Here is a 15,595-nt window from a genome sequence, read left to right as displayed (position 1 = left end):
GATGAGTAGTCAGGGCATTATCGGGATGAATTGGCCGTCTCTGGACAGGCGGCAAGTATAACCAAGGTCTCGTCAATAAAAAGACAGGGCGCCTCAGGGCTCCCTTCTCAGCCACTCCACAGCGTCTTAGGGCCTCATTAGAAAGGCAAATGAAGGGTTGTGCATTTGGAGAGCAGCCTTTCTTCCGCTGTCCAATAGCTTGCCTCGAAGGCATTGTTCCTCTTAATGAGCCAAGACTGTGCGTCAATATGCTGCTGGTCTGCCAGTCAATACTGGTTACCTGAAACACAAACACTCAAAACCTGCTTTCATACAAAATCAATGACCTATTTGCCCCCCCCCCCCCCACCCCCCCAAAGATTGTCATGGCCCAATCTCATCGATCCCCCCCTGAAGAGCTCCACATCCCATGAGTGACAAATTACAGTTAAATGACGGGATGGCGAGGCCTCTGTAAAAGTATGCTACCATTACAATTTCAAAGTGATAAACTGATTGCAGATGAGCACATACCTCAAAAGCTTAAAAGTGACCCATTAATGGCAAAATTGTGAATATTTGTTGCAGCTCACAATATGTAATAAAAGGACAGGTAGAAAACATGTAACATTAGGTCCAAACTTTATTCCGCACATTTTAAACCATGAACGTTCATTTTTATTTTGCACGGCTAAAATTCTACTTTTTTTTTTTTTTTTTTTTTTGTATACAAGAGTCTAAGAAAAAAAACTGCACATAACCACAAGTTTGACAGAGAAAGTTCTTTTGCTGCCCACTTTAAAGTGTCCCGCTTTTCTGACTGGGTCTGGTTCAGTCTGTGACATGGAAGTCTTTTAATAATTCCATTGTTATTTTGTTGGTAAATATCAACATGAGTTTACCCAAGCCTCTCAATGTCACCAGTATGCTTTTTCCAGGAGATCTAGCTAGGGTGCCATTGCTGCTTTGCATAGATTGCAGATGATCCTTCTAGCCTCCCTTCCAGCACCGACCGTCACTTTGCATCCATTGACATGGCTTGTCTGTTGCCTTGATAGTCAAAAAGGATGTATCTCCACAAATTGGACTGAATCTTTTTGCGTGTGTGAGTGTGTGTGTGTTTTTATTTTTAAGAAATGGTTAAAAAGCCTCGTAAATTTATACATCGCAATTTTGCAGCAAAGGGAAATCAACAGGTTATTTACACCACTTTCTGTACACAGACCAAACAAAGACCGCATTGTATATATTTGTCTGCATATCTCAGAGGCAAAACAAATGGATAATATAACACTGTACATTGCCATTTTGAGGATATCCAGGTACCATGAGGTTAAATTAGTTAGGGGTAATCCAAATCCAGTCTTTACCGTCACAATGAATATGACACACAATCAATCAATGGGGATAAATATTGGAAAATGTGTGACGAACGCACAAATTACATCAAATTCATAGAAATGATATCTATACATGGGACAAGGATAGCAAATATACAAACCATTTCAGAACCTCTTTTTTCACATAAAGCTGAAAAAAAGTTATTTGATTAATATATTAATAATTGTCAATGATTTAAGGTGGATATAAACATACACATATTTGTGTTCTCTTAACATTACCCAAATTTCAGTCCACAAAAAATATTCATGGCATGTGCTTCGTCGGATCCTGTACAATCATACCCCTTTTCCCTTGGGGAATTCTGCTCTTCTCTGTGGAAGAGGAGTGCATTTTGTTCAAAGGACAATTTCTGATTGGGGGAGTGGAGCTTCTGAGTGCGCTTTTCCAAGAAGCTACCGTGCCTCTACCTCTTTGGGGTTGCGAGACGGGGAATAGTCCCGAGGGTCCTGGGTGGTTGTGAGGGGTGTAGTCCTCCTGGGGGAGGCTGGCCTGGCACTGCCGGCTGGCACAAGTGGCGGGGGGGCACTGAGAGCAGCAGTGGGGGGAGTTCTGTTCAGAAGGCCGTTGTGCCCAGTGGAGGGGCTGAGTCTGGGGTAGGGCATTCCACCAAGATGGGGCATAAATGGAGGCATGTGCGGTAGGTGGCCTTCCATCGGGGATTGGTGCAGCTGATGGAGTCGTGCTCGGTCCAGCTCTTCCCGCAGGTGGAGGCGCTCTCGCTCCTCTGCCTGCTGCCTCATCCTCTCGTGCTCCCTGCGTACTTCCAAAAGGTGCTCGTGGTGAGAGTAGTCATGAGCCTCCCGCTCACGGTAGGCTCGCTCCTGCTCGTACACGCTGGGGAAGCGATGTCCTTGCTCGGCCCTGAGCTGGAAGTCCATGCGCCTCTGCAGGTCCAGGCTGCGGTAGGCCTCTCTAAGAGGGTCCCAAGGGAAGGCCGGGTGGGGTAGACGCTCCCTTCCCGCTAGCGGGCTGACACCCATGAAAGGAGCCATGCGGGCCCGGTCGAGAACATTTAGGCTTCCCATTTGGGGCATCCCACTCATTGAAAGGGGTAGTGAGTGTGCCATGGGGACACCATGCAAACCCGGTGCTGGAATGTCATTGCCACGCGGGGAGGTTAGATGAGGATGCTGAGACAAAGGAGGGTGGTGGTGGTGTGGATTTCCAGGCTGCGTCATGGGAGCAGACTGCACTTGTGCAGGCGGCTGGATAGCTGGCTCGGAACTTACCACCATAACTTCCTGCTCCTCCTTCCTCTCCTCCTTGATCTTCATGTCATTTTTTACCTTGTGGAATTGTTCCCCAGTTGGAGGCTCTTTCCTTTCACTGTCTTTGAGGGTAGGCGGCGGCCCGCCCGCCATCTTCATGCTCTGCTCGCTGATCACTGCCTTGGAGTACGGAGAGGGAGAACGCTGAGCTGGTTTCATAGAGTCCTCTGAAGATCTTTTCTCAAGCATCTCCTTGCCAGGCGAGCGGCTCTCCTTTATCTTAACGTCGACTAGTGCGGAGGATTCTCTATGACGTTCCAATAGCTCTTTCTCTGCCTCGCGCACCCGATCTACGCTGCCACTGTGATGCCGTCCCGGATCACTGTTCTGGCTGTTCGAGCGTATCAAGTTGCTGATCTGGTAGCTGACTGGCGCAGATGCTGGAGATGACCGGTTGGAGTGGCGGTTGCGTTCCACCAAATCTCTGTGATAATAAGAACATCGGGTTAGTTTCCGTTCAGGCTGTCATGCTTCCTGCTTCGCACTGAAGACATCCTTCAAGGCTGGATTCGAGAGATTTCTTTGCTTTTAAGCAGCCTGATGTCTATCTAAGGTTTTATGAATTGAATATATCGCTGCTTCTGGACTATCAGTAATACTTTTGGCACAGCAAACTGTTACTTGTGCTTTAAATAATTTTAGCGAATATAATAACAATATTATACTAGAAATTGCAATTGCTTTAGAAACCGTAAATGAGTGTTGAGATATGCTGAAGTTTACATGTTCTCCCCGTGCTTGCATGGATTTTCTCTGGCTTCTCCCACATTGCTAAAACATGCATGTTAGGTAAATTAAAGAATTTGTCCTTAAGTGTGAATGCGACTTTGAATGGTTGTTTGGCTATATGTGCACTGCGAACAGCATGTAGTCTGCCTCTCGCTTGAAGTCAGCTGGGATAGGCTACAGTACACCTGTATCCTTAATGCGAATAAGTAGTATAGAAAATGCATGGCTGGATAAAGATCCTATACTGAAACAATGTGTGTTGCCAGTCCAAAATGTAGTAGGAAGGAGTCACATTATACTTATTTAAATCCTACCCCTTCACTATTACTGAGGATAAATTATCCATCAAGAAGTGTAATTCGACTTACATACATACATAACATACATATATATGTACATAGTACTACTTGTATATACACAGAATTTTCCCATACAGTGGATATAAAAAAAGCCTACACACCGAATTCAAATGCCAGGTTTTGTGATATTAAAAAAGGAGACCAGGATAAATCCTTTTAAAACTCTAAAGTGACCTTTAACCTGTTCAACTCAACTAAAAAAACAAAACACGTCTTTTTGAGAGGGCAAGTAAAAGTAAACAACTGAGATAATTTGGTTGTACAAGTGTGCACATTCTCTTGTAAATGGGGATCTGGCTCTGTACAGAATTAACCAATCACATTCAAACTCATGTCAAATGGGAGACAGCACACACCTGCCACCATTAAAAGTGCCTTTGATTACACCCCCCCCCCCCAAAAAAAAGTTCAGTTGTTGTAGTGGACTAGAAGGTGCTTTGTGTTTGTCCACCACAGGTCACTTGTCAGTAAGCAGTAACAAGCACAGAGGGGTTACGTGCATGTTGCTGACGAGATGATTAGGGCCAGAAGCACATGGTAGTAAAATTAAGAAGATGCTGACAGATGCTACCCCTCTAAGCAATACATGGCTCCATTTCTGGAAACGATAAGCAATAGTAATTTAAGTCTCTCAAATACACCAGTCCGATCCCGCCACTGCCTTTGCAAGAAGCCTTTAAAAGAAACTGCTCAAGTGTGTGGAACACAGAGGCGCGATAGATTTTCTTGGTAATTTCACTGCTGTGCCATATTTTCTCTACTTGATGTTGATCTTCATTTAAATTCATTTGTACCTTCGTCCTGACTGATACCTTTGAACAATGAGATCTCTCTGATGCTGTGAAAGCTCAACGCAGACCATGGGTTGTGCTAAAAAAATGTGACTACAAAAATGTCAGGAAAAGTCTACTAGAACATCTGAACTTTATTTGTGGTTAATCGGAAGCACTTCAAATTGTGGCAGGTGTGTGCTGACTCCCATTTAACATGAGTTTGAATGTGATTGTTTAATTTGCAACAGTGCCGCATCCCCAGTTAATTAGAGGGTGTGCACACTTATCGCAGTTGTTTATTTTTACTTCTCTTTCAAAAATATTTTATTTTCGTTTGAGTCGTACAAGTTATACGTCAAATTAAAGTTGGAAAAAGTTCAGAAATTATGTTTATTAATTTTTTTTTTATATCAGACACAAAAAAAAAATGCAACGTCTATACTCAACATATACCTACAGTAAACACTCATTTACTGCAGGAGATACGTTCCTGAAAACGCTCACGGTAAATTAGTTGCGGCCAATTATTTATTACATTAATATATAAATTTTATGTGTCATCATATATGCCTTTTCAATGACAATTTGTGAAACTGACCGTCATCCACACACAAAACAAGCGCATGCCTATTTTTAGCAAGTGGATGCCTATTTTTAGCATGCCACGCTTGAATGATGTGAACAACAGCCCATACTGACACGATGTGGACTACATTACTGTAGTTGTCGAAAATCAAACTTAGCTGATCTTTACTTGCATTTGTTCCTGTTGATATTGTTATGAGTGTGTGCAGTAGCTATTTGTCTGGCTAATGTTGGTATTCCATCCATCCATTTTCTGTCCCGCTTATTCTTACAAGGGTTACTGGCGTGCTGGCGCTTATCTCAGCTGACACTGGGCGAGAGGCGACGTTCACCCTGAACTGGCCGCCAGCCAATCACAGTCATGTTGGTATTTGTGAATTTATGAAATAAAACTCTAACTGTGGCTTGTGTTTTAAACAGATAAGGAGCTCAGTAAGGTTTCTTTTACAGCTAAGAACAAGAGCCCAAATGACCTTCTGTGAATCATTGCTGCCACATTTAAATCAATTAGCCTATAAAGCTGACTGTGTCAGAGATGTGCAGGTGAGTAATTGCACTACACCTTGACCTTTGAAAAAAAATCTGCGATGCAATGCATCTGCAATAAATGAACCGCGATACAGCGCGGGATTACTGCAGACACATATATCACATATTAACACATATATACATTTTTACATACACCCCCCCACACACAGTTGTTCTTACCTATATACAGAAATGTACATACTGTATACTGTACATCTATCCTCCCCATACCCATATTTAAAAAAAATCATTTCAACTGGTTTATCTTGGACATTGCTTCTTGCTTATACTGTAAATAATAGCATTCGTGTGAATGCCTGTCTGTCATCATTCACAAAACAAATGAAAGCTCACCTGTCCTTATCCTTCTCATCTTTTCCGATAGATGAGTCTCTTTTCTCTCTTTCCCTCTCTCGTTCTCGCTCATGGCTGTTGGCGGAGCTGCTCCTCTCAGCATCTGCAGTTTTAGGCCACTGCGGAGGGGTAGGGAAAGATGGTGGCGTACGTCTTAGCCTGTTCCAGGTGTCATGTTGTGGGCTGCTAAACGGGGGCAGTCCTCCAGGTCCCTCCTTGGGGCCAAACATACTGTTGGACCCTGGAAGGAAAATGGAGCCAGACATTGGACCTACTGTCAGTTAATTTTGCACACTTTGGGTGAACAACAAAGTAGGAAAAACTCAGCATTAAATGCTTCAATTGTCTTTTTCTCTGGAAGCTCACTCACTGATGCTGTCTGAAAGAATTTCAGGTTAATTCCATACCCCCAGGATACACACACACACAAAAAATACCAATTTTCTTTTGGATTAACTGGCTTGCTTTCTGTGCACTGATGATTTATTTCCCCATCGTAGCTGAGGGCTGCGAAAATTCAGGGAAGACTTTAGCATTCCAAGGTGTGTCTATTCCGATCACATCCATTACCTCGCCAGGGAGACTGAGTTGGCAGTTAAAAATGGAATGATGAAGGGAAAGAGGCAACCCTCCATGAAGCTGCAGAAGGGGCTTGTCAAATAATTAAGATTTGAATTGCCACCAACAGAGGACCTGAGAGGGGCTGTTGGCAGTGGCATCAGATAAAATCCCGGCTGTTGGGTACACAGTTGGTAGATGAAATGGCAGCGAGGAGGAGGTCTGCTGCGAGGTGTTGCACTGCCCTGTTGAGCCTCCCCTGGCCAGAGCTGCTTTGACACGGAAACTAGAGCTAAGTGTCTTGAATTTTCTTCTCCCCTACTGTCTCTCCCTGTGGTCTCATGCTTTTCCTACTCTGTTATGTTATTGGCCACAGGGGCCAGATTGAAGGGGGGAGCGTCAGAGGAGCCGAGGGGGCCAGCGCTTACCAAGCGAGGGGTTGCCTAATCCTCCGAAGGCACTGCTTGAAAGGTTGCCGAGGCCGCCAAAGGAACTGGAGCGACTGAAAGGATCTGCAAAATGCCAAACAGGGATTAGCAAAAAAGGGGTTGGGGGTGGGGGGGCTGGCGAGCGGTGATCAACACCACACCGACCCGTTCCACTCTGCTTTTCTCTTACAAGCGAGCTGTTTTGTTTAGCGCTGCCACCCTAGCTCTATGCCTCTGGATACTGCAGTGGCCTGCCCTCCTTACTGGAGTGGGTTGTCACTCTTGGTTTAGGACAACTACACCACTTTATGTTAAAGACGTCTTGGGAATGAGCACAAAACGGATTGAAGAAAGGCTGAGGGAACAGGTGTTTAAGGGTGTGTTCACTTGCCTGGACCACAGCAGAGAAAGGTAGATGGGCCATTGCACAGCACATGTGATACAGACACACTTCGTGTACACATCGTTAACACCAGATCAAAAGTCCAAGAAAAAGCACTTTGGAGTTGCAAACCAAACGCAACCTAATGCTTTCCACTGATGGTTTTAACACTGGTCCATGTTTTCGGTCTGTGTAGCAATCATAATTTTAGTTGACCTTATTCGGACCACATAGCAGACCAAGATCCACCTCTTGAAGTCGCCTTGGTCTGTTTGCTTTGTGCACATGGTTCAAATTATAGCATCCATACCTGACCAAACGAATCGCACTCGTGGAGAAATCTGTGTTTCAGTTTGTTTCAACCAATTTTTTGAACACACCCTCAAATAGGCTGTACAAACCACAGAGGACCAAGAGTCCATTGGGTGGCACATACATACTTTCTAACAGTGAATAGTAAAAATGATAACTTACATTACATTGACAAACGAACACAATTATTCACCTTACAATCTATAGACTCATTTCAGTTCAACAAGAGCCACTTGGGCTATTTACAAGTGTCACTATGTTTTACATGGGGATAGTTGATCGTCATCATCCCTTATTCATTTCATACATTCAAACTCAATTTTGCAAGCCAAATCAAAACACTAAAATACTGACATGCAGTTAAATTATATAACAATACGGTACACTAAAATTGAGGGATGGCAAATGGAGCCATGCATTTCTAATAAGCCCACCACGCAGAGATATTTAAGGGTGTATTATGAATCACGGCGTAGTTATTTCATAATATGCAATGCTCACAGTTAACATGACCTTGAAGCAAGTAATTGGACCACAGGAACCAGGATGAGTCTTTAAACGTGCTATTTGGTTCATGTTTGAGTTGAGATAAGACACACCATGTGAAAGTGATGGAAAAGAAGAGAAGATCACGACAATTTTAACATGGAATTACTACACTTACCTGCCAAATGGCTAGGAGGCAGGAAACCACTGGGGTGGGGAGTGGGACCATATGGAGAGGGCACTGGGTGGCCTGAGCCTATCAGAGCAAAGAGGACATTAGGATTATTAGTTGCCAATCAAACAGTTGATAGCGCTATAATTAGCTCAGGTTCAGGTATTGGTGCAAAATTAGAAGTCTATATTTTCTAAGTAGATTTTTGGTTTCAGTCAACTACTGTATATTCAATCCATTAAATGTTGATAAAGGAATATATATATATATAGTTACATTTCAGGTATACCTCTCATTTCACTGCATACTGCAACTATCAGACTCCCAGTTGCCCCCTCAGAGAAGGGCAAAACACAATTACCGAAGTGAAATCTGATGGTTGTACCTTATTATTTTCTATTGTTTATTTTATTTTTTTGCTTTTAAACCATCCATCCATCCATCCATTTTCTGAGCCGCTTCTCCTCACTAGGGTCACGGTCGTGCTGGAGCCTATCCCAGCTATCATCGGGCAGGAGGCGGGCTACACACGGAACTGGTTGCCAGCCAATCGCAGGGCACATACAAACAAACAACCATTCGCACTCACATTCACACCTACGGGCAATTTAGAGTTGTCAATTAACTTATTATGCATGTTTTTGGGATACTCCGGTTTCCTCCCACATCCCAAAAACATGCATAATAGGTTAATTGAGGACCCTAAATTCCCCATTGGTGTGAATGTGAGTGTTTGTTTACATGTGCCCTGCGATTGCCTTGCGACCAGTTAAGGGTGTACTCCGCCTCTTGCCCGAAGATAGCTGGGATGGGCCTCCAGCATCCCCACAATCCTAGTGAGGATAAGTGTTACTCAAAATGAATGAATCAATGAATGTTTGTTTGCCTTTTCCACTACCACTTTTAATGAAATCACTTCAAACGCCACTTGACTATTTGGGTGAGCACTTGCTGTACTCTTCCAAAATAGTGAAACCCATTACAGCTACCTCAAGGACAAAACCCTTATAAATATGGTGGTCTCCACCACTTTTACACCTGTTGCCAACAGTGCAGCAATCTGTTAGAGCAGGGGTGTCCAAACTTCTTATTCCAAGGGCCGCATACAGAAAACTCAAAGGAGGCAAGGGCCAGTTTGACATTTTTACTTTATTTAACACAGTAATATAATCCATCAGGTAAAGCTACGTGAAGCAATAATATATTTATTTTTATATATACTGTATATTTAAAATTAAACATATCTATATAGTTAGGCAAAAAGGGAATGATTTTTCAGAATTTTGGGATGGCCAGTGGCCCTGTATCCCACAAGACTGTGTCGCAGCAAAATCACATCTTTACGTTTAGAACCAAAACAGGAGCTTTGTGTATTAACCAAACCTTGGCGTCACATCTTACCGAATGATGTGTGATTGGTTGAACACAAGGAAATGAGAGATGAGAATGAACTTTTTCTTCTTTTCTCCTGCCTTGCCATCCAGTGCAAAAAGCGATTACTGTAGTACACTGCAGGCAAACGACACGGGCCGTGTCAAATGTTTATTTTAGTCCACGCTGCGGGCTGCTAAAAAATGGATGTCGGGTCGCAAATGGCCCCCGGTCTGTAGTTTGGACACCACTGTGTTAGAGCAAGTGAGCACGCAATTTAGGCGCCTGCTTTTTGGGATCATTGTAAAAGATCGCAATCTTAGAAAATGAAACCAATACAGCCACCGACATCATGTGCATTCTTCGCGTGAACATGTAATTTAGCGCTCGCTATTTGGGATCCTCGTAAATCAGGCTCTTAGCGGAACACTGACTATCATGTAGGCCTACTAAAAGTAATACATATATAACAGCAATGTCCAAAAAATTATTTGTATTCTAAGAATAACAATAAAGTGCAAGCACTAATAAAATTACTCGAATATTCAAAAATAACTTAAATTGTACAAAACCAGAGTATCAAATAAAACAATAAAATGTCAATAATGACGTAAACAGGTACCTGAAACAATGTGATGAAAATGGTATGAAAAATAAATATTAAGTGGAATAATTAGGTCATAAAACTACATAGAAATATGCAAAAAACTTCAAAATTCAAAATCAACTCCATTTTTTTGTTACTCTGTTCTTCTATAGCTCTTGGGTTCCCCCTAGTGGTCACAGGAAACTAAACAGGTGCTAATTTGGGCTTTGGGCTGGCTCTGGCTGTACAGCAGTTAAAAAGCAAAACATGACAGTCATATAATAATGACACAAATGACGTGTCTTGATAGTATTCCTTCACATATTCTGAGTGCTGAGAGACCTCACTGACCTGTAGAGGAGAAGAGGGGTCGTGCCAGGTCGTGAGGGTACGGGAACCCCGAAAAGACACCTGGGACTGGGGGTCGGCTGAATAGGTCCAGCTTCCCATTCATGTCTAGTTTGTGAGGGTCCAACTGCATTTGCTACATTTGATTAAGGCACAAAAAAGGGGAAGAACAATTAGGTTGCTAGGCAACAGTGGCCAACAATAAGTTGGTTTAGGCGGGTAAGCAGACTAAGAAGTCCATGTCTCCAATGATTAAGTATTATTTTACAACAAATGTATGTACACTTGACCAGCAGCTCAGGGTCTCAATGGTGCGACACTATTTTACTTAGTGGTCTTTATGTAACTATGTTGAAAAATGAGCCATACATCCGTTATTTATTTATTCTATAATGTAGTGGTGACTGTCAATTTTGTTTCAGACCATAAAAACATGTTGAGTCTTTATTTATGCTTAGCCTTGCAATTGTATCTTTGAATAGATGTAGCTGAACAAGAACATTAACCTGTGTCGGATTTCAATATTCAATAACTCGATGACAGACTATTTTACAAATAAGGATTTAACTGTATGAACTCTATCGTGTGTGGTGTCTTTCTGTTTGGTATGTAGACATCTAGTTTTTGTGACAGCAAAAACAGTTTCCATCTCACGCACCTTCATTTTCTGCTGGTGGTGGTATATCTGCCATGCGATCTGGACATGCACTGCACACCACTTGCCAGGTTTCTACAAATTTAGAGGGAAATTGATGTTAGCCAGCTGGCTTTTATAGGGAAAGCTAAAAATGGATGCTGGTATTGAGAATTTCTGGCCAAACTACAAAGGGGGAACTCATCTTGGTTTTCAACCAGGCAATGAGGAACCCAATCTAACCCTGACTTTAACCCAGAGAGACCTCAATGCTAATCCTACATGAAGCCGTTTTCATTTTCTTGGTCAGTGACTATTGTTGAATGTTAGACTTTGTGGCCTGGCCAGAGACACGACATTTATAAAGGAGAAACAAAGCTGCAACTTACTCGAACATTAGTCCTGAATGGGTCCGTTATCTGTAAAGAGAAGCAGACAATACTTATCTATCCTCCTAAACTTTATGAAGTGGGAATAAACAGTTCTCAGGGTTCCTACACATTAGCGATTTTAAAATTCCATACTTTTTCCAGACCCTAATTTCTAGACTTCTTTGTAAAAGTAACTGTAAAAAATTTGTGACATTTAAGTAAATAGATGTTTTTTTTTTTGTAAAAATTGAAAGTTTTACGAATACAATTCATTTGCCCCTGCAACGCCTGAGGGCTTGACTATGAAGAGTCATTCCAATCCCACAACTTTCTAAGGGAATGTAAATGCTATTTAGTACTCCAGCAAAAGGATTTTCTAGTTTGACAATGTTAAATAACCACAGGTTTGACGATACAATCATTTTTTACTATTACACATATACAGTATCATTCAAAACATCAACGGTGGTGTTAAGTTCGTAATTGTTAGTTTTTGTGCCAGGAAGTGTCTAAGCGTTTTAATCGCCGATTTTATTGTTTTCTTCACGTTGATTTCCTCCTTCTCATCTGCAAGATTACCGTATTTTCACGACCATAAGGCGCACTTAAAAGTCTTAAATTTTCTCCAAAATGGACGGCGCGCCTTATGTGTGCACCGAGTTCCAAAATGTTGTTGTGGGACTTTGATGAACACTCCGGTTGACTGACTGGGAGCATTTCCTGCCGACACGCTGCTTATATAGAGGAAAGGCGGACGTGACTGAGGACAGCCTGCGGACGTTAAAGGGGGAAGGGTGCGCGTGAAAGAGTACGCTAAAGGTACGCCCCCAGTAGGTATATAGTTCCGGTATATAAAACAAATCGATCTATGTATTATTTTTTTAGATGTCAATAGTTTTTTGTTTTAGAAAATAGAGCTGCTGTAACAGTTTTGGAACAATTCATATTTTTCCATACAATAGTTTCCATTTTCCACACTTTTCCAGACCTGGAAAATTTATGAAATCAAATTCCATACTTTTCATACTTATGTAGGAGCCCTGAGCACTGTTTTGAACATGTAATGCCATTGGTGTTAGTTTCATATGGTCAATGGCCGTTCTGCGCATGATTTAAATGCAAAGACACGCTACAGACACACACGTGCAGCACATCTGCTTCAGCCTTTTGCATCCCAGCCGTACATCTTCTATACCCCTCAACCTCATTGGGGTCGCAGATCAGGTGGCGCTTATCGCAGCTGATTTTGGACGAGAGGAGGGGTACACCCCAGACTAGCTGCCAACCAATTGCAGTGTACATACTGTATTTCCAGTCAGAATAGACCAGTAAAATACCCAGTATGCCCCACATTAATTACTTTCATCATTATCATTACATTCTGGTGCTGATTGGCTGGAGAAAATCAAAGAATTGACTGACTTGTACAGTGGGTGGTGCTACAGAGGAGCAGAGTTGAATTGCTTGATGCTTACCCGTGGATCTTTCTGTAAGAGTGTGTGAGGTACTGCTCCAGGACGTCCTGCCACATCGATAGGATTGGATGCCTGAGAAGAATGAGAGAGATACATTAACTAAGAGAGACACATTAGCTGATAGAGCTTACCGAAAAAGCCGACTGCCAAAGGGTAAGGAATAACAGTCTAAGTTACTGCATCATTTTGACTGATTTTTTATATATATATATATATATATATATATATATATATATTTTGCAAGAATACATTATATGTGCCTCCACTAGTCTCAACATGTTATTTTGATTCATATTGCGTCCAGTAATAATTAAACTGATTAAATCATCAATTTCAATCCATCTCAGGTGGCTGGCATGTTGGGCATTATCACCCACCCTCTGGTGTCAACCTCCTCCCCCTCCCTGAGCCGTCACCTTATTGTGGTGGAGGGGTTTGTGCATCCCAGTGATCCTAGGAGCTAAGTTGTTGGGGGCGTTATGCCCCTGGTAGGGTCACCCAGGGCAAACCTAGGTGAGGGATCAGACAAAGCACGGCTCAAAGATCCCCTATGATGAATACAAACAATGGAAGACGTTTTCCCTTGCCCGGACGCGGGTCACCGGGGGCCCCGCTCTGGAGCCAGGCCTGGAGGTGGGGCTTGATGGGAAGTGCCTAGTGGCCGGGCCTTCACCCATGGGGCCCGGCCGGGAACAGCCCAAAGAGGCAATGTGGGTCTCCCATCCCATGAGCTCAACACCTGAGGGAGGGGCCAAGGTGGTCGGTTGCGTAGAGAGCTGGGCGGCAGCTGAAGGCAGGGACCTTGGCGGTCCAATCCCCAGCTACAGAAGCTGGCTCTAGGGACGTGGACTGTTACCTCTCTTGCAGGGAAAGAGCCTGAGCTTGTGTGCGAGGTCAAGAAATTCCGACGAGACGTGGTTGGACTCACCTAAACACACAGCTTGGGCTCCGGTACTGGGGACTCCCTTGTTCTTCTGGGGGACTGGGCAATGACAATGAGACCTGGAAGGGTGTGATTGGAAGAACGGTACCCCCGATTGGCACCAGAGCGGTGTTTTATAATTGAACTTCTGTGCTCGTCATAAGGGTGTCCATATATGCACTTGGCACCAGGACACCCGAGGCCGCAGTTCAATGAGCAACTTTGTGGTCGTGTCATCGGACTTGAAGAAGAAGGAGTCTTATCGGGCCTTTTTGGCCAGTGGGACCCCAGAGGCTACTGATGGATATCGGCTAGCCAAGCAAAATGCAGTTTTGGTGGTCGCTGAGGCAAACAGGAGTTTGGTGAGGCAATGGAGAACGACTTACGGAAATTTGGTCCACCCTCCGGTGTCTCAGGAGGGGGAAGCAGTACACCGTCAACACTGCGCGTAGCGGGGACGGTGTGTCGCTGACCTCAACTCGGGACGTTTTGAGTCAAAGACCTCAATTCCACCGACACGCTTTTCTATGAAGAAAGATGTTTGATGTTTGTCACTGAGGTGGTTAAAAAGCTCCTCGGCAGCAGGGTCCCAGGGTTGGATGAGATCTGCCCGGAGTTCCTAAAGGCTAGTCTAGATATTGTAGGGCTGTCTTGGCTGACAAGCCTGTGCAGCATCGCATGGACATAGGGACAGTGCCTCTGAATTGGCAGACCGGGGTGGTGGTCTCCCTTTCTTAGAAGTGGGACCGGAGGGTGTGTTCCAACTCTAGGTGGATCACACTCCTCAGCCTCCCTGGTAAGGTCTATTCTGGGGTTTTGGCAGAGGAGGGTCCATATAGAAGTTGAAGCTCAGATTCAGGTGGAGCAGTGTGTTTTTTGTCCTAGCTGTGGAACAGTGGACCAGCTCTAACTCCCTCAGCAGGATCCTCGAGGGTGCATGGGAGTTTCCCCAACCAGTCTACATTTGCTTTGTAAACTTGGAGAAGGCGTTCGACCGTGTCCCTTGGGGATCCTGTTGGGAGTATGAGGTACCAGAACCCTTGATAAGGGCTGTTCAGTCTCTGTATGACTGGTATCAGAGTCTGGTTCGTATTGCTGGCAGTAAGTCGGCTTCGCTTCCAGTGAGAGTTGGACTCTGCCAGGGCTGCCCTTTGTCACCGATTCTGTTCATTACCTTTATGAATAGAATTTCTAGGAGCAGCCGAGGTGTTGAGCGGGTCTGGTTTGGTGTCCTCAGCCTCCCTGGTTAGGTGTTCCGGGCACGTTCCACCGGAAAGAGGTCCCGGGGATGACCTAGGACACGCTGGAGATATTACGTCTCCCGACTGGCCTGGAAGAGCCTTGGGATCCCCCCGGAAGAGCTGGACGAAGTGGCTGAACGGAATGTCACGTGACCAACGCGGAACACGGAGTAGCTGACTTCCTGTGTATGCTTTGCTAACGATCAAAACTAGGATTGATTACATGGTTGTTTGAAGCAGAACTTGCAAAAATTTTGCTTTATGGCTCGTGTCTTCAGACAGAACTTAAATACATGTATATCATTTACTTATACAAATATGATATCATAT

At 43.8% G+C, this 15,595-nt stretch overlaps 1 protein-coding gene across 8 annotated transcripts in view; it reads right to left on the bottom strand.

Moving 5' to 3' along the window:
* Positions 1-422: 422 nt before the first annotated feature.
* The window catches only part of fbrsl1 (fibrosin-like 1), a 421,085-nt gene continuing 405,912 nt past the window's right edge, over positions 423-15,595 (bottom strand). For 4 of the 8 annotated variants that reach the window (XM_061766516.1, XM_061766523.1, XM_061766517.1 and 1 more), the window contains 8 exons: positions 13,103-13,174; positions 11,646-11,675; positions 11,281-11,352; positions 10,626-10,758; positions 8,324-8,401; positions 6,966-7,049; positions 5,980-6,220; positions 424-3,075 (listed from right to left, as the gene is read on the bottom strand). In XM_061766516.1, coding sequence (XP_061622500.1) covers positions 1,776-3,075; positions 5,980-6,220; positions 6,966-7,049; positions 8,324-8,401; positions 10,626-10,758; positions 11,281-11,352; positions 11,646-11,675; positions 13,103-13,174 — 2,010 coding nt within the window. In that variant the 3' untranslated portion in view covers positions 424-1,775. Of the gene's footprint in view, positions 3,076-5,979; positions 6,221-6,965; positions 7,050-8,323; positions 8,402-10,625; positions 10,759-11,280; positions 11,353-11,645; positions 11,676-13,102; positions 13,175-15,595 lie in introns of all 8 variants that reach the window. The other 4 variants (XM_061766522.1, XM_061766524.1, XM_061766519.1 and 1 more) reach the window with 3 other exon arrangements.

Source organism: Phyllopteryx taeniolatus, chromosome 3, assembly GCF_024500385.1.
Source record: "Phyllopteryx taeniolatus isolate TA_2022b chromosome 3, UOR_Ptae_1.2, whole genome shotgun sequence".
Classification (NCBI taxonomy): domain Eukaryota; kingdom Metazoa; phylum Chordata; class Actinopteri; order Syngnathiformes; family Syngnathidae; genus Phyllopteryx; species Phyllopteryx taeniolatus.
Note: the sequence above shows the minus strand (reverse complement) of the source record. Positions and strands in the feature narration are given on the sequence as shown.